Source organism: Callorhinus ursinus, unplaced genomic scaffold (genome assembly GCF_003265705.2).
Source record: "Callorhinus ursinus isolate GAN/ISIS: 27379988/994484 unplaced genomic scaffold, GSC_fseal_2.0 scaffold16, whole genome shotgun sequence".
Taxonomy (NCBI): Eukaryota; Metazoa; Chordata; class Mammalia; order Carnivora; family Otariidae; genus Callorhinus; species Callorhinus ursinus.
In genome coordinates, this window is record NW_027397078.1 from 12459700 (window position 1) to 12483942 (window position 24243).

At 38.3% G+C, this 24243-nt stretch overlaps 1 protein-coding gene across 1 annotated transcript in view; it reads right to left on the bottom strand.

Annotated features, from left to right (window-relative positions):
* The window catches only part of CFAP47 (cilia and flagella associated protein 47), a 514691-nt gene that overhangs the window by 159829 nt on the left and 330619 nt on the right, over window positions 1–24243 (bottom strand). Inside the window, exons 48-49 of the mRNA XM_073901936.1 lie at window positions 24056–24229; window positions 19604–19715 (exon numbers count right to left, since the gene is read on the bottom strand). Coding sequence (XP_073758037.1) covers window positions 19604–19715; window positions 24056–24229 — 286 coding nt within the window. The remainder of the gene's footprint in view (window positions 1–19603; window positions 19716–24055; window positions 24230–24243) is intronic.

Consider the following 24243-nt stretch of genomic DNA (forward strand, 5'->3'; position numbering starts at 1 on the left):
GTCAGAGGACACATTATCTAATGTCAAGGCAGAAAATACAGTATATGCCATCACTCACTGATCTAGTAATATGAATGAATTTTTCTGTAACTGATTATCTGAGTGGCACTTTAGACTAGAATACTTTTTTTTTTTTTAAAGATTTTTGTTTTAATTTGACAGAGAGAGGGAAAACAAGCAGGGGGAGTAGGAGAGGGAGAAGCAGGCTTCCCGCCGAGCAGGGAACCCGATACGGGGCTCGATGCCAGGACCCTGGGACCATGACCTGAGCTGAAGGCAGATGCTTAACGACTGAGCCACCCAGGCACCCCAAGAATACTTATTTTTTAAAAGATTTTATTTATTTATTTGCCAGAGAGAGAGAGAGAACACAAGCTGGGGGAGAGGCAGAGGGAGAAGGAGAAGCAGACTCCTCAGTGAGCAGGGAGCCCCATGGGGGGCTCGATCCCAGGACCCTGGGACCATGACCTGAGCCGAAGGCAGACGCTTAACCAACTGAGCCACCCAGGTGCCCCTAGAATACTTATTTTGATTTTGGGGACAGGGGCAGGAAGAAGAAGTTTAGTGCTCACAAGCCCTGAAGGGTAAAGCCACGCAGATGGCAAAGCTGTCATGAAACATCAGAGCGCAGGTGGCATGGGAAAGCAGAGCTGGTAAAAGCAAAGAGGAGAGCCCAAAGGAGCATGAGAGGATGCAAGCAAACCCAATTCATTCCCTCCACAGTGGCCCAAGGCCCAGCTTTTGCAAAACATCTCTTTCATCTAAAAAAGCAAGAAAAATACTTTATAGCAACCAATATTTGTTTTGAAGACCAGTGGAATCCGATTGGTTTTCACGTCTCCACAACTATGCCCCAGTCCACACTGGTGATGGGAACAAGCCAGTAAGATCCAAATTCGGCTTCAGCTGAGTTTCTGTCATTTTCATTGAGACAAACTAGGACAGAGGGGGAATTAAAGAAGCTGCAAAGCCATCTGTAAATCCATATCGTATTAGGAATTTTTTAAAAATGGGAGTTAGTATATTAAGTAAGTGTGCTATACATTATTTGAGCACCTACTAGATGAGCACTTTCCATAGATTCCCATTTAATGACCATGAGCTCCCTGAAAGATTAAACACTGTCAATATTTTACATGTAAGAAACCTGACATTCAGTGAAGTCAAGGTCATGCAACCAGAGAATGATATAATTGGAGGCGGAAGTCATATTTGACTTCTAAATGTATTCCTTTGCAACACAATAACAGTAAAATAGGAAACAGCAAAGTTAAAGATATGTAATTTTACCATTGCAATGTGGTGGCTAGCATGAATATAATGCCCAAATTTTAAATGAAAAATGCAAATTTAAATAGCACTATGTTTGCTCAGCATCACACTCTGAAAATACATGTGACAGGCAGTGCCTTCTCATCACATACAATATTAGAAATCAAATTTTGAACTTCATTTGTATTTTAAAGATAGTAACTGATAGTATACATCTTTCTGGATAATGTATAATTTCAGAGAGTAGCAGAATGTTAAATATAAAAAACAATTTCTATCTTATTTAAATATAGGTCTAACATAAGAACCTTATTGTGCACGCAGTAAACATTTTGTTTTGACATTGAACAGAAGTTTATGGGAAAAAAAAATTTAAAGTCTTAGCAAAGCTGACTAAAAGTTGTTTGCAATTGTTTGGACGAGGCTTTCTTGTGCCAGTGTCATAACAGATTTCATACTAGTGAAAGAACTTCCGAACTGCAAATTTGCAGAAATGAATCTTAGCTGTAATTTGCAATTGTGTTGAACTGAATGAATACAATCACTTTTCAGCAAGTAAAAGACCACTTTCAGCTGCTATTGAAAAAATACAAGGTAATTGTTGGCTACATCACAATTGATCATTGCTACCTATTTTCGGGAGCTACTATATTATCAAGGGTCATGGATAATAAGAGAGAATTTCAGACTACTCAATCATGAATGTTCAGGGTAGAGAATAAATTTACTAAAATGACAAGAAACCACCTTAAACATGGATTCTCAATATTTGGTTTTGTAATGTGGAATAAATAGCTAAAGCACCTTGGTGAGGGCACTGAACCATGTCCATGTAATATTCTGTACCATCTAAAGCCTTGATAGTGTAAGTAAATGCTATATGAAAATATTCTTTGAATTTTTTAATTTTTAATTTTTTACCCGAGATACAATGGACATATAACATTGTGTTAGTTTTAGATGTAAAAATATTCTCATTGTTTAATGTTTAGTGATCATTTTAGGCCAACATGCTATGATCGACATATTAAATTATTTCAGTCCAATTTTTGCTCATACATTTAAATGACTAATATTTTTTTTTAAAGATTTTATTTATTTATTTGACAGAGAGAGAGAGAGAAACAGCGAGAGAGGGAACACAAGCGGGGAGAGTGGGAGAGGGAAAAGCAGGCTCCCTGCTGAGGAGGGAGCCCGATGCGGGGCTGGATCCCAGGACCATGGGATCATGACCTAAGCCGAAGGCAGATGCTTAATGACTGAGCCACCCAGGCGCCCCTTAAATGACTAATAATTCAATAAATGATCCTTGTCACTGCCTTTCTCTTGTGTACTTCTGTCAACTCTTTGGACAAAGGTAAGATATTCAACTATTCGAGTTCACCCCACCCCCTTCTTTGGTCACAAATAAATGTCATTAATAATTGTAAGAATTTGGGCGCCTGGGTGGCTCAGTTGGTTAAGCGACTGCCTTTGGCTCAGGTCATGATCCTGGAGTCCCGGGATCGAGTCCCGCATCGGGCTCCCTGCTCGGCGGGGAGTCTGCTTCTCCCTCTGACCATCTTCCCTCTCGTGCTCTCTATCTCTCATTCTCACTCTCTCAAATAAATAAATAAAATCTTTAAAAAAAAATAATTGTAAGAATTTCTAAAGACCTTTTCCTTGGAGATGTAACTATGTTTGTTGCTCAAAAGTAAGAGTTCGTAAGAGATAATTATCAAATCTTATACTTAGGTTAATAAAATCAACTGTACTAATTAACAATTAGATAAAAGTTGTTTAAAAATATTTGGGGGGGCGCCTAGGTAGCTCAGTCAGTTAAGCATCCAACTCTTGATTTCGGCTCAGGTCATGATCTCTGGGTTGTGAGATCAAGCCCTGCATCCAGCTCCCCGTCCATGCTCAGCTGGGAGTCGGCTTGGATTCTCTCTATCCCTCTCCCTCCGCCCATCTCTCCACTCATGCTCTCTCTCTCCCTCTCTCTCAAATAAATAAATAAATAAATAGATAGATACATAGATAAATAAATACATAAAATCTTCAAAAATATATTTAGGGATTGTCTTTTCTACAATGTGTTGGTAGAGATGTTCAGAAAATCCTCTCTCAACTGAAAATTTTAAGTTAAACACACATACAAGCTAAGAAAGCAGAGATCCACTGTATTGAGTCATCACTGGAGATGACATTTGTTCTGGGATATGGGCTACTCTGTGATGGCCTGGAGTCTTGGATCTTGGGGTCATAAATGGCAATCAGGGAACAAAACTGTCAGCTAAACAGCCCATATTTACATGGCTTGGAGTCCAGATTTCACATTGTATTTTTGGACTACCAGGCCCCAAATTAATTATTTAGCTTCTCAGCTCTTCACCTCATCACAGAAAGGGAGCCAGGAGGTATCCCTACAAGATTAAATAGTCTCCTGTTTGTCATTAAATTTGCTTTTTAAAATATTGTAATCCCGATATTCACAGGCTGGAGAGCACTGAGCTGGTCAATGTGATATCCTCAAAAGGAACTCAGAACAGTTATGCTAGAGACACATGTGCTCTATGTAGATTATTAAAGAACAACTGGAGTGAATTATTAAAAAAATGATATGTGCATTACATAAAGTTGTACAAACTTAATCTTACATGTACAAGTTCATTTTCTTATACTATATTAGGAATCAGTTGCTCTATATTGTAAACATGTATGATTATAGTCACTTCTAAATTATATTCATGAAACATGTAATTGCAATCAAAATAAATTTAAGGATTATTGTTACTAAAGTATATGCTAACCATTAAAACCTCATCATTTTCACTGGAACATTAGTCTTGTATAAGAACTCAAGCTTCTACCTAAGACAACTAGAAATTTAGTTGTGTATTTCACTACTACAAATAAGCAACAGATTGTTACTACATCTCTATATTTTGCTACATGCTAATCCTGTAATAATGGACAGTAATATTAGCTTTATGCGAGGTCAGTATCTGGTTATTAGGGAGAGAATTAAGCCATCCTGTTTCAGTGCATTCAGTCATTAACATAGGGTTTCTGTCGTACACCTTCATATGCAGTATTTTTGTTTGCTTGGTTTTGTCTGTCTCTGTCTGTCTAAGGTCACATGTTTTCATATTTAGGTTGACTGATTCAATATTTTTCCATGTTTCTGAGATTAGTTGACAAAAAAAGACAATTTTCAAATCAAGATAAAATGGGCTTTCCCTCTTTTTTTAAGATTTCTTGTTTATTTATTTATTTGAGAGAGAGACCACATGAGCAGGGGAGGAGCCGAGGGAGAGGGACAGACTCCCTGCTGAGTGAGGAGCCCGACTTGGGGCTCAATCCCACAACCCTGAGATCATGGCCTAAGCCAAAATCAAGAGTCAGTTGCTTAGGATGCCTGGGTGGCTCAGTCGTTAAGCGTCTGCCTTCAGCTCAGGTCATGATCCCAGGGTCCTGGGATCAAGTCCCACATCGGGCTCTTTGCTCAGTGAGGAGCCTGCTTCTCCCTCTCCCTCTGCTGCTCCTCCTGCTTGTGCTCTCTCTCTCTCTGACAAATAAATAAAAATCTTAAAAAAAAAAAAAAGAGTCAATTGCTTAGCCGACTGAGCCACCTAGGGACCCCCAAGCCCCCAAACTTCCCCTATTTAATAAATCTTTCCTCCTGATTGCTTTTTTAATTTTTAAATTTAATTTTTAATGATTTTTTTTAGTTTTTGTCAGTTTCTTATATTAAGATTTTATTTTAATTCCAGTACAGTTAACATTCAGTGTTCTATTAATTTCAGGTATACAATATAGTGATTCAATAATCCTATACATTACTCAGTGCTCATCATGATAAGTGTACTCTTTAATCTCCATCACTATTTCACCCATCCCCCAAGGCCCACCTCCTTTCTTGTAACCATCAGGTTGTTCTCTATAGTTAAGAGTCTGTTTCTTGGTTTGCCTCTTTCTTTTTTTTCCCCTTTGCTCGTTTGCTTTGTTTTCTAAATTCCATATATGAGGGAAATCATATGGTATTTGTCTTTCTCTGACTTATTTCACTTAGCATGATGCTATCTAGCCCCATCCATGTTATTGCAAATGTAAGATTTCATTCTTTTTTATACTTGAATAATATTGTTATATTATATATGATATATAACATATATCATATATAATATAACCTATATATCATATCATATAACCTATATATTATATATGCCACTATTATATATATATAATATATATATGCCAATATATATATTATATATATATATAATATATATATGCCACTTCTTTATCCATTCATCTATCAATGGACACTGGGCTGCTTTCATAATTTGCCTATTGTAAATAATGCTGCTATAAACATAGTAGTGCATGTGTTCCTTTGAATTAATGTTTTTCTATTCTTTGGGTAAACACCCAGTAGTGCCATTACTGGATCATAGGGTAGTTCTGTTTTTAACTTTTTGAGGAAGCTCCATACTGTTTTCCACAGTGGCTACACCAGTTTGTAGTCCCACATCCTCACCAACACTTGCTGTTTCTTGCGTTTTTGATTTTAGGCATTCTGACAGGTATGAGGTGATATGGATTGTAGTTTTGATTTGCATTTCCCTGATGATGAGTGAGGGTGAGTATCTTTTCATGTGTCTGTTGATCATCTGGATGTCTTCTTTGGAGAAATATCTGTTCATGTCTTCTGCCCATTTTTCAAGTGGATTATTTATTTTTTTTGGATATTGACTATTGTTAGTTCTTCATATATTCTGGATACTCTCCCTTTATTATCTATGTCCTTTGCAAATATCTTATCCCATTTCATAGGGTGCCTTTTAGTTTTGTTGATTGTTTTCTTTGCTGTACAGAAACTTTTTACTTTGATGTAGTCCCAATGGTTTACTTTTGCTTTTATTTTCCTTGCCACAGGAGACATATCTAGAAAAATGTTGCTATGGCTGATATTAGAGAAATTACTGCCTGTGCTTTCTTCTAGAATTTTTATGGCTTCAGGTCTCACTTTTAGGTATTTAATCCATTTTGAATTTATTTTCATGTATGGAAGGAAGTGTATGTATGTGAGTAAGGAAATGGTTCAGTTTCATTCATTTATATGTAGCTGTCCAGTTTTCCCAGCACCATTGGTTGAGGAGACTGTCTTTTTCCCATTCCATATTCTTGCCTCCTTTCTGAAGATTAATAGACCATATTTAATTGTGGCTTTATTTCCGGGTTTTCTATTCTGTTCTATTGATCTATGTGTCTACCTTTGTTCCAGTATCATACTGTTTTAATTACTACAGTTCATGGGGTGCCTGGGTGGCTCAGTTGGTTAAGCATCTGACTCTTGATGTAAGCTCAGGTCTTGATCTCAGGGTTGTGAGTTCAAGTCCTGCACTGGGCTCCATATTGGGTGTGGGACCTACTTAAAAAAAATTATTACAGCTTTTTAGTATAACTTGAAGTCTGGTATTGTGAGACCTCCAATTTTGTCTTTCCTTTTCAAGATTGCTTTAGGTATATGGGATCTTTTTTGGTTCCATACAAATTTTAGGATTTTTTGTTTTAGTTCTGTGAAAAATGCTGTTGGTATTTTGATACGAATTGCATTAAATATGTAGACTGCTTTGGGTAGTATAGACATTTTAACAATATTTGTTCTTCCAATCCATGAGCATGGAATGTCTTTTCACTTCTTAGTGTCATCTTCAATTTCTTTCATCAGTGTTTTATAGTTTTCAGAGTACACTTCTTGCACCTCTTTGGTTAAGTTTATTCCTGGGTACTTTACTACTTTCAGTGCAATTGTTAATGGGATTGCTTTCTTAATTTCTCTTTCTAGTGCTTCATTATTAGTACATAGAAAAGCAACAGATTTCTGTATGTTGATTTTGTATCCTGCCATTTTAATGAATTCATTGATCAGTTCTAGTAGTTTTTTGGTGGAGTGTTTCAGGTTCTCTACATTGAGTACCACGTCATCTGTGAGTAGTGAAAGTTTTACTTCTTCCTTACTGATTGGATGCCTTTTATTTCTTTTGTTGTCTGATTGCTGTGGCTAGGACTTCCAGTACCATGCTGAATAAAAGTGGTGAGTAGACATCCTTGTCTTGTTCCTGACCTTAGTGAAAAATCTCCGTTTTTCCCAATTAAGTATGATGTTAGCTGTGGGTTTTTCATATATGGCCTTTATTTATTTTATTTAATTGAGAGAGAGGGAGCACGAGAGAGAGCAGGAGCAGCGGGAGAGGCAGAGGGAGTGGGAGAAGCAGACTCCCGCTGAGCAGGGAGCCCTATGCGGGGCTCAATCCCAGGACCCTAGGAACTTGACCTGAGCTGAAGGCAGACGCTCAACCGATGGAGCCACCCAGGCGCCCCCATATACGGCCTTTATTATGTAAGATACAGATGTAGTGAAAAGAAGGGGCACCTGTACCCCCAATGTTCATAGTAGCAATGTCCACAATAGCCAAACTGTGGAAGGAGCCGAGATGTCCTTCAACAGATGAATGGATAAAGAAGATGTGGTTCATATATACAATGGAATATTACTCAGCCATCAGAAAGGATGAATACCTACCATTTACACTGGAGGGTATTATGCTAAGTAAAAAAAAATTAAGAAGTACAGTTGACGTAGCTCTCAGTTAATTATATCCCCTTTCTTAGTGTTGCTTCCTATCAGAAGTACATTTGACTCTCCTTTCTCCCTTATCTCTCCATATCTGATTTTCATCAGATGTAACTGTGGTGGACACTATACAGCATCAATCACATTCCTTATCAGGAATGAAGGAATTATTTCTGTAGCTACAGGGAATGATACTGGAAGATGAAAATTAGGTCAGCCCTCTTTGGGCATTGCCTTGGCTTGAAAAAACTGCCTCATCCAAGTCCACTTTCAATGACTGATCAACATAGCAGCATAAAGCCCGAGTCCCCTTCTCCTAACTTGGGACAATTCCAAAGGGCCATCCTAGCTTACGAGGCCCCAATGAGTTGACTAAAAGCCTTCACTGGACCTGTCTAGAAACCCAAATTCTTTCTCCACCTGGTCAATATACCTTCTTGCCTTTCCTTTCACAAATGTTGATCATAGTATATCTCCTAATAAATGTCCTGCCAATCTCCCACCTCAGAATTTGAATCCCTGAATACCCAAGCTGTCAGAGCATCATTTCCCATTTTTATATCTTTAAAAACTGTTCCTCTGTTCTTTAATCCACTATCACTTGTCTAGTTCAGTCTGCCCATAACTTTTTTTTTTTAAGATTTATTAGAGAGAGAGCACGTGAGGGGGTGGGCATGAAGAGCAGAGGGAGAGGAGAGAATCTCAAGCAGAATCCTCGCTGAGCACAGAGCCCAACACAGGGCTCAATCTCACGACCCTGAGATCATGATCTGAGCTGAAATCAAGAGTTGGACCCTCAACTGCCTGAGCCACCCAGGTACCCCTACCCTTAACTTTCATTTAAAATGGTCAATTTTCGAGGGGTGGAGCAAGATGGCGGAGGAGTAGGAGACCTGGATTTCGTCTGGTCTCAGGAATTCAGCTGAATAGGGATCAAACCATTCTGAACACCTACGAACTCAACAGGAGATCGAAGAGGAGAGTAGCAACAACTCTCTGAACAGAGAAGCGACCACTTACTGGAAGGTAGGATGTGCAGAGAAGTGAATCCGAGGCGATATTCGGGAGGATAGACGGCGGGGGAGGGGGCCTGCGTCGGCCGCTTCTGGCAAGTGTTAGAGCCGCGGGGCACAAAATCGGACCTGTTAGAAGTTGGCTCGGCTGAGGGACGTCGCTGCAGTGGCTAAGCTGGAGGAGGAACCCTCGCGGGACAGTGTGGACTCAGGACCCTCGGGGTCACAGAAAGGCCGGAGCTGCCTGAGTGCGGCAGAGCTCCCAGGTATCGGAGCGGGGAAGCCGGCTGCAGAGACGGAGCCGAGGCGCGGGCTCTCAGCTCGGGGTTGCCATAAACTGTGATCCGCGGCCCAGTCGGGCCACTGCCCCTCCAGCAGGGACCCAACAAGCGGCAGAGCCGGGGAGACTCCCCTTCCTCCCCCGGGAGGAGCGGCGCAGGAGCGCACCGCAGGGATCTGCTGGGTTTGGAGACTCCACACGGGGTCGGGTGCCAGACATAGAAACGCTCGGTCACAGGCCGGGTGAGCACGGAGTGCGGCCGGAGACCGGGGAGACGGGAGTGACTAACTGCTTTTCTCCGGGGGCGCGCTGAGGAGCAGGGCCCCGAGTTCTCAGCTCCTCCGGGTGGAGATTGGGAGGCCGCCATGTTCACCCTGGTCCTCCAAAGCTGTACCGAGAGCTTGCAGGGAACAAAAGCTCCTGAGAGCAAACCCGAGCAGCTTGCTTAGCCCGGACTCACAAGGGCGGGGCAATTCCGCCTCCGGCATGACATTTGGGAACCACGGCAACAGGCCCCTCCCCGAAAAGATCAGCATGAACAGCCAGCAAGCCAAGACCAAGTTTACTGATCAAGGAGAACGGGAGAACTCCAGCGCTAGGGGAATACTGCACATAGAATTCATGGCTTTTTTTTTTTACCATGATTAATTAGTTTTTCAAAGTTAATTTTTTTAACTGTTTTTTTTTTACATTTTTCTTTTTCCCTTTTTCAACCAACATCTTATCAATCCCCTTTTTAAAAAAACATTTTTATTTTTCATTTTTAGAGTCATATTTTATCCCTTCATAGTAGTTACCCTTATTTTTGGCATATATATATAAGTTGTTCTCTCTTTAAAATTTTGAGATACAGTTTCTTCTAACAAATCAAAATATACCCTAAATCACTAGTGTATGGCTTTGTTCTAGTCTCCTGCATGATCACATTCTCTCCCTTTTTTTTCCTTTTCTTTTATTTTTAAATCTTCTTTTTTCAAACACCTTATCAATTCCTTTTATAAAATCTTTTATAATTTTCATCTTTACAGTCATCTTCCATCCCTTCATTGTATCAACCCCTATTTTGTACATATATAAGTCTTTCTTCCTTTAAAATTTAGGAGGCACTTTTTTCTAACAGACCAAAATACACCCAAAATCTAGTGTGTGGCACTGATATATGCACTAGCCTGATCATATTGTTTTTTTTTTTGTATTGTTCTGTTTTTGTTTTTATCTTTTTCTTTTTGTTTTTTTTTCCTCTTTCTTTTTTCTTTCTTTCCCTTTCTTTTCCCCTGGTTTCAGGTCTTTTCTGATTTGTTTAGAGTATATTTACTGTGGACGTTGTTAACCTGTTAGCATTTTGTTCTCTCATTCATCTATTCTCCTCTGGACAAAATGACAAGAAGAAAAAGATCACCTCAGCAAAAGAACAAGAGGTAGTACCATCTGCCAGGGACCTACTCAATATGGACATTAGTATGATGTTGGACCTAGAGTTCAGAATCATGATTTTAAAGATACTAGCTGGGCTTCAAAAAAGCGTGGAAGTTATTAGAGAAACCCTTTCTGGAGAAATAAAAGAACTAAATTTTAACCAAGTCGAAATAAAAAATGCTATTAATGAGGTGCAACCAAAAATGGGGGCACTAACCGCTAGGATAAATGAGGCAAAAGAGAGAATCAGCGATATAGAAGACCAAATGATGGAAAAATAAAGAGGCTGAGAAAAAGAGATAAACAACTACAGGATCACAAGGGCAGAATTCGAGAGATAAGTGATACCATAAGACGAAACAACATTAGAATAATTGGGATCCCAGAAGAAGAAGAGAGAGAGGGGCAAAAGGTATATTGGAGCAAATAATAGCAGAGAACTTCACTAATGTGGGGAAGGAAACAGGCATCAAAATCCAGGAGGCACAGGGAACCCCTCTCAAAATCAATAAAAATAGGTCAACACCCCGACATCTAATAGTAAAACTTACAAGTCTCAGAGACAAAGAGAAAATCCTGAAAGCAGCTCGGGAGAAGAGATATGTAACCTACAATGGTAGAAACATTAGATTGGCAAGAGACCTATCCACAGAGACCTGGCAGGCCAGAAAGGACTGGCATGATATCTTCAGAGCACTAAACGAGAAAAATATGCAGCCAAGAATACTATATCCAGCTAGGGTGTCATTGAAAATAGAAGGAGAGATCAAAAGCTTCCAGGACAAACAAAAACTAAAGGAATTTGCAAACACGAAACCAGCCCTACAAGAAATCTTGAAAGGGGTCCTCTAAGCAAAGAGAGAGCCTAAAAGCAGCATAGACCAGAAAGTAACACAGACAATATACAGTAACAGTCACCTTACAGGCAATACAATGGCACTAAATTCATACCTTTCAATAGTTACCCTGAATGTAAATGGGTTAAATGCCCCAATCAAAAGACACAGGCTATCAGATTGGATTAAAAAACAAGACCCATCAATATGCTGTCTGCAAGAGACTCATTTTAGACTCAAAGACACCCCCAGATTGAAAGTGAAGGGGTGGAAAACCATTTACCATGCTAACGGACACCAAAAGAAAGCTGGGGTGTCAATCCTTATATCAGACAAATTAGATTTTAAAACAAAGACTGTAATAAGAGATGAAGAAGGACACTATATCCTACTTTAAGGGTCTATCCAACAAGAAGATCTAACAATTGTAAATATCTATGCCCCTAACATGCGAGCAGCCAATTATATAAGGCAATTAATAACAAAAGCAAAGAAACACATTGACAACAATACAATAATAGTGGGGAACTTTAACACCCCCCTGACTGAAATGGACAGATCATCTAAGCAAAAGTTCAACAAGGAAATAAAGACTTTAAATGACACACTGGACCAAATGGACTTCACAGACATATTCAGAACATTCCATCCCAAAGCAACAGAATACACATTCTTCTCTAGTGCCCATGGAACATTCTCCAGAATTCACCACATCCTAGGTCACAAATCAGGTCTCAACCGGTACCAAAAGATTGGGATTACTCCCTGCATATTTTCAGACCACAGTGCTTTGAAACTAGAACTCAATCACAAGAGGAAAGTCGGAAAGAACTGAAATACATGGAGGCTAAAGATCATCCTACTAAAGAATGAATGGGTCAACCAGGAAATTAAAGAAGAATTAAAAAAATTCATGGAAACCAATGAAAATGAAAACACAACTGTTAAAAGTCTTTGGGAAGCAGCAAAGGCAGTCCTAAGAGGAAAGAATATAGCAATACAAGCCTTTCTCAAGAAACAACAAAGGTCTCAAATACACAACCTAACCCTACACCTAAAGGAGCTGGAGAAAGAACAGCAAATAAAGCCTAAACCCAGCAGGAGAAGAGAAATAATAAAGATCAGAGCAGAAATCAATGAAATTGAAACCAAAAGAACAGTAGAACAGATCAACGAAACTAGGAGCTGGTTCTTTGAAAGAATTAACAAGAGGGCGCCTGGGTGGCTCAGTTGGTTAAGCAACTGCCTTCGGCTCAGGTCATGATCCTGGAGTCCTAGGATCGAGTCCCACATCGGGCTTCCTGCTCAGCAGGGAGTCTGCTTCTCCCTCTGACTCTCTTCCCTCTCGTGCTTTCTATCTCTCATTCTCTCTCTCTCTCTCAAATAAATAAATAAAATCTTTAAAAAAAAAAGAAAGAATTAACAAGATTGATAAACCCCTGGCCAGACTTATCAAAAAGAAAAGAGAAAGGACCCAAATCAACAAAATCATGAATAAAAGAGGAGAGATCACAACCAACACCAAAGAAATACAAACAATTATAAGAACATATTATGAGCAACTCTATGCCAGCAAATGAGATAACCTGGAAGAAATGGGTGCATTCCTAGAGATGTATCAACTACCAAAACTGAACCAGGAAGAAATAGAAAACCTGAACAGACCTATAACCACTAAGGAAATTGAAGCAGTCATCAAAAATCTCCCAACCAACAAAAGCCCAGGGCCAGACGGCTTCCCAGGGGAATTCTATCAGACATTTAAAGAAGAATTAATACCTATTCTTCTGAAACTGTTCCAAAAAATAGAAATGGAAGGAAAACTTCCAAACTCATTTTATGAGGCCACCGTTACCTTGATCCCCAAACCAGACAAAGACCCCATCAAAAAGAAGAATTACAGACCAATATCCTTGATGAACATGGATGCAAAAATTCTCACCAAAATACTTGCCAATAGTATCCAACAGTACATTAAAAGGATTATTCACCATGAGCAAGTGGGATTTATCCCTGGGCTGCAAGTTTGGTTCAACATCCGCAAATCAATCAATGTGATACAGTACATTAACAAAAGAAAGAACAAGAATCATACGATCCTCTCAATAGATGCAGAAAAAGCATTTGACAAAGTACAGCATCCTTTCTTGATCAAAACTCTTCAGAGTATAGGGATAGAGGGTACATACCTCAATATCATAAAAGCCATCTATGAAAAAGCTACAGCCAATATCATTCTCAATGGGGAAAAGCTGAGAGGTTTTCCCCTAAGGTCAGGAATGCGGCAGGGATGTGCACTCTCACCACTGCTATTCAACATAGTATTAGAAATCCTAGCCACAGCAATCAGACAACAAAAAGAAATCAAAGGCATCCAAATCGGCAAGGAGGAAGTCAAACTCTCACTCTTTGCAGATGATATGATACTGTATGTGGAAAACCCAAAAGACTCCACCCCAAAACTGCTAGAACTCATACAGGAATTCAGTAAAGTAGCAGGATATAAAATCAATGCACAGAAATCAGTGGCATTCCTATACACTAACAATAAGACAGAAGAGAGACAAATCAAGGAGTCGATCCCATTTACAAGTGCACCCAAAACCATAAGATACCTAGGAATAAATTTAACCAAAGAGGCAAAGGATCTGTACTCAGAAAACTATAAAATACTCATGAAGGAAATTGAAGAAGACACAAAGAAATGGAAAAACGTTCCATGCTCATGGATTGGAAGATCAAACATTGTGAAGAAGTCAATGCTACCTAGAGCAATCTACACATTTAATGCAATCCCCATCAAAATACCATCCTTTTTTTTCAAAGAAATGGAACACATAATCCTAAAATTTGTATGGAACCAGAAGAGACCCAGAATAGCCAGAGGAATATTGAAAAAGAAAAGCAAAGCTGGTGGCATCACAATCCCGGAATTCCAGCTCTATTACAAATCTGTCATCAAGACAGTATGGTACTGGCACAAAAACAGACACATAGATCAATGGAACAGAATCAAGAGCCCAGAAATGGACCCTCAACTCTATGGTCAACTCATCTTTGACAAAGCAGGAAAGAATGTCCAATGGCAAAAAGACAGTCTCTTCAACAAATGGTGTTGGGAAAATTGGACAGCCACATGCAGAAGAATGAAACTGGACCATTTCCTTACACCACACACAAAAATAGACTCCAAATGATTGAAAGACCTAAATGTGAGAGAGGAGTCCATCAAAATCCTAAAGGAGAACACAGGTAGCAACCTCTTCGACCTCAGCCGCAGCAACTTCTTCCTAGAAACATCGCCAAAGGCAAGGGAAGCCAGGGCAAAAATGAACTATTGGGATTTTATCAAGATAAAAAGCTTTTGCACAGCAAAAGAAACAGTCCACAAAACCAAAAGACAACCGATAGAATGGGAGAAGATATTTGCAAATGACATATCAGATAAAGGGCTACTATCCAAAATCTATAAAGAACTTATCAAACTCAACACCCAAAGAACAAATAATCCAATCAGGAAATGGGCAGAAGACAGGAACAGACAGTTTTCCAAAGAAGACATCCAAATGGCCAACAGACATATGAAAAAGCGCTCCACATCGCTCGGCATCAGGGAAATCCAAATCAAAACCTCAATGAGATACCACCTCACACCAGTCAGAATGGCTAAAATTAACAAGTAAGGAAACGACAGATGTTGGCGGGGATGCGGAGAAAGGGGAACCCTCCTACACTGTTGGTGGGAATGCAAGCTGGTGCAACCACTCTGGAAAACAGTATGGAGGTTTTTCAAACAGTTGAAAATAGAGCTACCATAGGATCCAGCAATTGCACTACTGGGTATTTACCCCAAAGGTACAAATGTAGGGATCCGAAGGGGTATGTGCACCCTGATGTTTATAGCAGCAATGTCCACAATAGCCAAACTGTGGAAAGAGCCAAGATGTCCATCGACAGATGAATGGATAAAGAAGAGGTGGTATATATACACAATGGAATATTATGCAGCCATCAAAAGGAATGAGATCTTGCCATTTGCAACGACGTGGATGGAACTAGAGGGTGTTATGCTGAGTGAAATTAGTCAATCAGAGAAAGACATGTATCATATGACCTCACTGATATGAGGAATTCTTAATCTCAGGAAACAAACTGAGGGTTGCTGGAATGGTGGGGGGGTGGGAGGGATGGGGGGGCTGGGTGATAGACATTGGGGAGGGTATGTGCTATGGTGAGCGCTGTGAATTGTGCAAGACTGTTGAATCACCGATCTATACTTCTGAAACAAATAATGCAACATTTGTTAAAAAAGAAAAAGAAGAAGATAGCAGGAGGGGAAGAATGAAGGGGAGTAAGTCGGAGGGGGAGATGAACCATGAGAGATGATGGACTCTGAAAAACAAACTGAGTGTTCTAGAGGGGAGGTGGATGGGGGGATGGGTTAGCCTGGTGATGGGTATTAAAGAGGGCACATTCCGTGTGGAGTACTGGGTGTTATGCACAAACAATGAATCATGGAACACTACATCAAAAACTAATGATGTAATGTATGGTGATTAACATAACAATAAAAATTAAAAAAAAATAAATAAAATGGTCAATTTTCACTATTTGTTCCATGGTCAGAGAGGCATTCAAATTCAAGTCTCCATATCACATACTTGAAACATGATTGCGGCTCACTGCAGGCTGCTGCAAAAATTCCAAAGTCATCCATTTTTCAAAATTTCAACCTACCAATCCGTATGACATGATACCCACTGTGGTATATGCTCTCAGTATCCCATGAAAACCCCCTCTGCAGACAGTTTCCATATACAGCATTTGTTTCCTATGACTTTTCCAGTGGGGATTGATTCATTGCCATGGGAATCTGCCCTAAGAGCAAACGTTAGCCAATGATGGATTGGAGTTAGTAAATGATTACCACAATTTGCTTGCCCTTTGGCATGACAATTCTCTCTGAAGGTCCCCAGGGAGCTTCCCCAGGTCTCAGGAGTAGTCTGATATCTAGCTTACTTTTCACTGACTTTCTCCCTTTAGCATCTTACCTTCCCATTCTCTCAGAGTGCTTCCTGTGATCAACTCTCATCTAACCACTTGCAATTAAACTCTTTTCTCAGGGTCTTCTTTTAATAGAAGAAACACAAATACTGAGAACTGATGAACTAGAATATTACTAAAGGCTCCTAAAGGATCTTTCAGATCTAACTGCCCTCTCTTGCCCCTCCTATCTGTTTTATATTTTACCTCTAGATTTTTCTTTCCAAAACTCTGTTGACTCACGCTCCTTAGAAATCCTCAGTGGCTCCCACTGCAATAAGAAGTAAAACAAAACTCTGCCCATCAAAGTCTGCTTGTATTTCCAACTGTATGTCAGCCGGCATTTCCTACCACAAACACACTGCAGACACACTCCTCTACTCATTACTGACATGAAGTATCTTCTCTGTGTTTTCAATACGGTTGTTTCCTCTGCTGTAATGCCCTCCCCACCATATTGGCTAATAAATCCCAGCTTATCCTCTGAGGTCTAAATCATATCCTTTATCCCCTAAAAAGACCTCTCATACCCCCAGTGTTAGGGTTCATATTTCCTGCTACCATGCTCCCCAGTGCCATGTTTAAATTTTGGTATATCAGAGTGTACCTTTCACTGAGATGATTTATGGATATGTATTTTCACCACCATATATGAATTCCTAGTAGGCAGGAGCCATGATACCCATCTTTGTATCCATGGCTAATATTCGAAATTATTAACAAACCTATATTCCAATCTGCCCAATGAGAAAGGACACCGAATGAATGTCCTGAGGCACCCAGATGAGTCATGTTTTAACCTTTTAGTTGCTGCTGGCTTGTTGGGAAGTCCTGGGGGGCCTGTGGGAGGGGCTATGGTGGCTATAATGGTTAAGGGTTTTACTACAGTGGAGCTCAAACAATTGAGTATTTACCAACATATGAGGAAAAGCGTCTGTAACAATATTTTAAGAAATAGGGCATAATTGGTTGGACGTCAGCTTTGTTCACAACTACTATAGTTATCAAGGCTTCCCAAGTTATAGGTCTTTTGTAAATAATTGTTATATAATTAAGAACAGAACTGAAAAGAAGCACAAAGTTTTTTAAAAAGACCAATGATACATACATGCACACGGATACACTTCTTTAACCAGCACAAATAGGAATATTCTCATGTACAGATGAAAATGTTATAGTCTGTTTTTTTAATCACATTAGATTAACAGCTGTTCAGAAGGCAATTATATTTACACTGTTTCAAGTATTGTGTAAGTTTTCTAACAATAATATCAATAAAAGTGTACTTAGCTTTCTTTACAGGCTCACCTTCTCCAAATCATATCAACATTAATTCACCTCTAAGAGACTACTGCCCTGGAAAGAGCAATCATGATAGCATCTTGCAAATATTTTTCAAAATTATGAAGCCTGCAAAACCTCTTGTGTAGCCAGCAACATTTACTAATTCATCCCCAATTAATGATGTACCCGGAGTCACCTTTAACTTCCCCAAATTTCTTCTAAAGTCCTTCAAACCAGCATTTTAAATGAGTCCATATCTGTTCAGTGAAAATATGTATTGAAATTTTATGATCTCCGAAAGGCTGCCAAACTAACAAAAAAATGACTATACAAAGGAAACACATATTAAATATGAGTACTTAATTATTCTTAGCTCCACTTCCATAACTTTAAGAGTCTGATTCATTGAAAAGGGGTTTTGTTTGTTTAAGGTAGTCATACACATTTCTAATACAACAATGTTGTGCAGTTTGAGGTTCCTTGTATGTTCTTTCTCATACATAGCAGAACCCTCTCCCTTTTGTAGAACAGGAAACTGAGATGTAATATGTTTATCAAAAACAATGGCAAATCTGAATGATTCGTTGCCCTTTACAAAAGACTAGTTAACATTCTGAAACTAAGGGAAATCCGCCAGTAGGGCTGTCATTTGATTATTAAAATGAGAAGTGAACTTTAGATTTCTTAAAATCAATTCAAATCTTCTGAATTACATAAAAAAAGACAAAATAGGTTAATTTATTGAAATACTAGGAATAGGTTCACTATACCTCAAAATCTACCCATCACATGGAGAATTATTAATTGGCTTTGCAAAGCCAAATGTCTGAAAATTGGTGGGAAAATTTCAGAAGATGCTAATAACTAAGACTGGTGATATGTGAGGTCAAGGCCACTAGAACAAGACAATGTCGTGGGCAAGTTGGTTCTTGCTTTACAGCACATTCTGTTCCAGTGGTATTGAATGGATCACTCTGTTTGCCATTCTGAAGTTTCCCTTCTGCTTATTAATAGCATTGGCATGCTAGGTATAGATCCTTCTATGCTAAGGATAGACCCTTTCCTAAAACATTTTTGTTGAGGCAAACAGGGTTGAGACACTAGTCCTCCTAGGGAACACAAGATTGCTACTAGGTGTATACTTACAACACTTCTAAATTATATCCATTTACCTACGTTATGATGATTTCCTCAGCAGGATCCAACCACTGTGTGGCATTTAATTTTCTCCCAAAGAGGACAACTTATTCCTTTGATGAACCACAGTTCCTCAGTTCTTCCCTATGACTCTTCTACCTTCTTAAGCACCCTCCCTTCAAAAGTTTATAAGGAATACCCCTCAACACTGTTCCCATGCAAGCAATTCTGTTCAGGAACCATCAGGGCAATTTGTACAAATGAATGCTTTATTAGAGACAAAGGAAAGAAACTTCACATACCAAAGACTTTAACCTATTTTTTTATGTGTTAATTCAGTGCATATGCTTGTTTTTATAACACCTATTCCCATAAACAAACATTCTCATAAGAGGCTGCCTGGCTCATAAATTGGTGTAAGTATTTGAAAGTATCAATCACAATTTTAAATGTAAATACCCTTAACTAAATATTTATACTTCTAGAAATTTGTCCAACACATACATTCAAACAAATGGCCAAGACAGTATAGCACAAGACATAAAATGTATGTCCCAAAGCTCTGACTGAAGTAGGAAACTAAACTTCCCTCTGGGTCATTTATTAGAAGGGGGAAATGTAAACTATATTTTTTATTTCTTCTCATGATGTATCTGCTCTAGTGTGGTGGTTAATAATATTTTACTAATGGTTTTCTTACCTTTGAATACACCACGTTTCCAAGGGGATACATGTAGAATATATGGAACTGTATTATCAGGGTCTATGGTGATGTATGGATTTCCCCACACTATTGGAAGATCTGAAGTTACCTAGAAAAGAGATTTCAAAGAATTACATAATGTCAATATTTACATGAAATTTGTGTAACAAGCTTAAAGCATAGAAAAAACTGAAAACTTAAATACTTCCATTAAAAACTCTTCACCTTTAAATGAAAAGCAAACCAGAAAAACACCACATACAGTAAAAAAAAAAAATCTGAGGAGAAACCTCTGAAAAAATAGAACAAAGAAAATGATTCTTACAAAAAGAACAATGCTTATTTTCTGTTGCTACTTGTAGCAAGATCACTGATGCTTAGACAACTTGAATATCTTTTATAAGCCACGCATAATTTTCTTTATGCAACTTGATGTGCAAAGGATGAACCATTTCAATGAATTCTACATCAATATTAATACAGCAAATAAAGAATATTTAAGCAGCATTTGACCATAACTCTGGTTAAATCCAACTTTCAAATACCCACCACTGCCTACGCAAACAGTGATCTACTTGGTGTCGACAGGAACAATTCATAGAAATCATATAACATGTGGTCATTTGTGACTAGCCTTTTTCACTTAGAATAATGTTTTCAAGGTTCAACTGTATTGTGGTATATATCAATATATCATTTCTTTTCATTGACAAATGATACTAACTTGTATGATATGCCACATTTTGTGTATCCACGTATAAACTGATGGAAATTGGGTTGTTTCCACTTTTGTCGATTATGACCAATGCTGCTATGAAAACATCTATGAGCTTTGAAGTGGACATAGATGTTCATTTCTTATGGACATAGATGTATCTAGGGGTGGAACTGCTGAAGCAAATGATAACTCAATGTTTAACCTTCAACCTTCAGAGTTACTGGTTTCCAAAACTGTTTTTCAAAGTGACTGCACCATTTTCTTTTACCAACAAGGCATAATGGCTCCTATTTCTCTACATCTTCTCTCAAAGTTTTTACTGTCTGTCATTTTGATTATACCCATCCTAGTAAGTGTGAAGTGGTATCTCGTTGTGATTTTGATTTGCATTTCTCTAATGGCTAATATGTTGAGTATCTTTTCATGTGCTTATTGCTCATGTGCCTACCCTCCCTGGGGAACTATTTATTTATTTATTTTTAAAGATTTTATTTATTTGAGAGAGAGAGATTGAGAGAACGAGTGGGAGGAGGGGCAGAGGGAGAAGCAGACTTCCTGTGGAGCAGGGAGCCTGATGCTGGACTCTATCCGAGGATCCTGGGGTCATGACCTGAGCCAAAGGCAGACGCTTAACCAACTGAGCCACCCAGGTGCCTGGGAACTATCTATTTAAACTCTGTATGTTTTGGGGTACCTGGTGGCTCCATCGGTTAGTGTCTGACTCTTGATTTTGGCCCCCCAAGTTTTTTATTGAATAAATACCCCTCAAATTGTTTTAAGTTTTTGTTTAATTTCAAGGTCTGAAAATTTTCACTTTGACAATTTTTGCCAGTGTTTTATTGCTTTTGAGGTATGCAACTCCTTGCTCTACCATTCTGGAAGTCCCATATCTGCTGTTTTCCTTATTGCATAACTATTTTCTACTACTTGATCACTTGGATAAAATGCCACAGCATTTTACCTGTATCTCAATTACGTTCTCTAATTTTTTTTATTTTCTCTTTCATACTAAGGAAGTCCCAACCTTCTGCTGAAAACTATTCTTGTAGCAGTAAGATGAACTATAACTTAAAAGGTTTTTTAAAAAGGCATAACAATGACTACTAGCTTCAGTGCCTGGGTGGCTCAGTGTTAAGCATCGGACTCTTGATTTTGGCTCAGGTCATGATCTTGGGATCATGAGATTGAGCCCTGTGTTAGGCTCCACAGTGGGCATGGAGCCTACTTAAGATGTTCTCTCTCCCTCTTTCCACCCACCCCACTGCTGCTCACACCCTGTCTTTCTCTAAAATAAAAAAGACTACCACAGCAATGAAAAAGAGAACAATGAAAAGAATATACTGAGTTTGAGGTGTTAGCAGATTGTCAAAGTGCAGGTGTACAACAAGCAGTCGAGAATGAGGGATTGACATAATACATACATCTTGAATAAAGTGTAGATGTGGCATTTGTACCTTGATGAGAGTGTGAAGCCAAGAAACTGCCAGGTGAGATGTTGTAAAGACTTAGGAATACTTTTGAAGATGGAAACTTGAAAAGACATCAGAAGGTTAGAGGGATAAAAGAACCAGATAAATAATAATCAAGAAATGGCAGGGAAATGAGGAATACAGAATGATACAAAATAAAAGGTGAAGAGTGTTAAGAAGGCAGACAGACACTGTCAAACACCACAGGAATTTTGAGGCAGATATGTAGGCAAAATAAGTAATTTTTCTTGACCCAAAGTCAAGGATGATCTCTGTGGCAGGAGTTTCACAGCAGAGTAGAAGAGCTATAAACCACCCACTACAAATTAAGAAGTGATCATGTAATCATCACTTTTTCAAAAAGTTTAGCAATCGTGGACAATAAACATGATAATAGTTGAGGAAGGAGTAGTGTAAAGACAAATTTGCTCTGCTAAATTTGAGAATATTCATAGATTATAGATTAAGGGAAATAATTCCACAAAGAGGAAGATACTCAAAGAGTAAGGAAGAGCAGGGGAAAAGAATGTGAATCAGTCTTGAGTGCACTGAGGTAAACTTCATTTCACGGATGGAGGAATAAAGATGGAGAGTCAGAAGCATTTCAGTGGTACTAAAGCAAGAGTATGATGAAAGCTGAAAGTATAAAGCAAAGATTCTCAGCCCAGACTTTTTCCTTGATGATACCTCAGTTGTTTCTCAATAGAATTTCTATTGAAATACAAGCAATAAACTTGTATTATGTATTATATTATGTATTAAATTACATATTAAATTAAATGATGTGAAAGGGCAAATTCGTAAGGCTCATTATTCTGTGTTGATTAAAAACAATAAATTTCAAATTAAGAAAGGAGATACTGTACCTATTGATAATATCTCTAGGAACAAATGTTTCTTAAATCTTAAATACATTTCTGTTCTTTTATAATTGTTGAAGCTCTTTAAATATAAAAATATGGAAAATCTTCCTTGAAAAACTATTATGAGCTTGGCAATATAATCTATGCTGGGTATAAATGTGGATAAGAGAGGCACGCCTCTTTTCTCAGTTTATAATCTGGTGGAAAACAATAAAAAGGTAATAGCAATATGATATAATATGTTTGATGGCAGAAAAGGTAAGAAAATATATTGTGGAAGCTCATGAGAGACATCTAATCCCTAATTTTACAATCCATAAATTTTAAAAGTTGTTCAAATTTTTTTTGAAAATACCTTTTATTATCATTCTGGGAAGGTGGCCTCTAAGACTTGCCCTAAAGAATTAAAAGGAGCAAGACAAACACAGAGAAATGGAAGACAGGGAGTTGGGTAGAGATTTTCAGACAGGAGCAAAAGTAAATACTGTTTACAAAGGGCTGAGTGCTGCTGGAGCCAAGAGTGGCAACAGATGAAACTGAGTAAATGAGCTTTTAAAGGACAGCAAAAGCCAATTCAGGGAGTACGGATTTGATCCTGAAGGTAAGAAATGATACTGACAAGTTTCAGCAGGGGAATGACAAGAGGAGATTTTCGTTCTTAATATTCACTCCATTTGCCATCCAGTAAGGAGAGAAGAAAACCAAAGCACTTATTTTTTCCAGGATTACAAAACAACAACAACAACAACAACAACAAAACCCAGAGGGTAAACCTAGAGAATTTCCAAACTTCTGTAATACCCTCTGAAACTCAGACACCTATGATCAAATAGATATGTGAAGCTTCTTTGAAGGATTCTATTAGGTACACAACAATTTGTAGATAAATGTGGGAGCGGGAAGTGGAAAAATGTATTTTAGGATTGGCTTAAATCAAATGAGGAAAGCCAAGTGTAAAACTTCATAAAAAATAAAGATGTAAATAATTATGCACTTCTTCACATTCCCACTATTATTGACACTGATAAATGATAGGAAATACTTTTGAAATTTTATGTCTACAGATTTCACATCAAAATTTTAAGAGCTGTCGAAAATACTTTTGAAAATGCCTTTTATTATCATATATAATTTATTCAGGTGAAAATACATGATTCAAATAAGTAGCTTTTAAAGTGTTTTATGATTATATACTAATACTTAGATATAAAACTTGTTTGGTGCTATTTCAACTTTACAAGTGAAATGAAATTTAATAGCTGTTGGCCTAACAAAAAGTAGAATTCTAAACATCTCCTTATGTGACACTTCACCTAGTTAAGTAAATGTTTTTAAAATTTCATATAATTCAATATAGTCCTTCTTAAAACAATTTCATCCTTAAAAAAAAAAATCTTACCTTAAATGTTTGGATGGTCTTTGTATAATTGGGCACCATTATGGGTTTATTTGTCATCTTCCCTACTTGACAGTCTATAGTGATATGTTCCAAGGCCAGGGGTCTTTTTCCAATCCCTTTTATGTCAAAGACATACTCCATACCATCTACTTCATTTTGTAGAGTAAGTCTGCCCTGTGACAAATCAG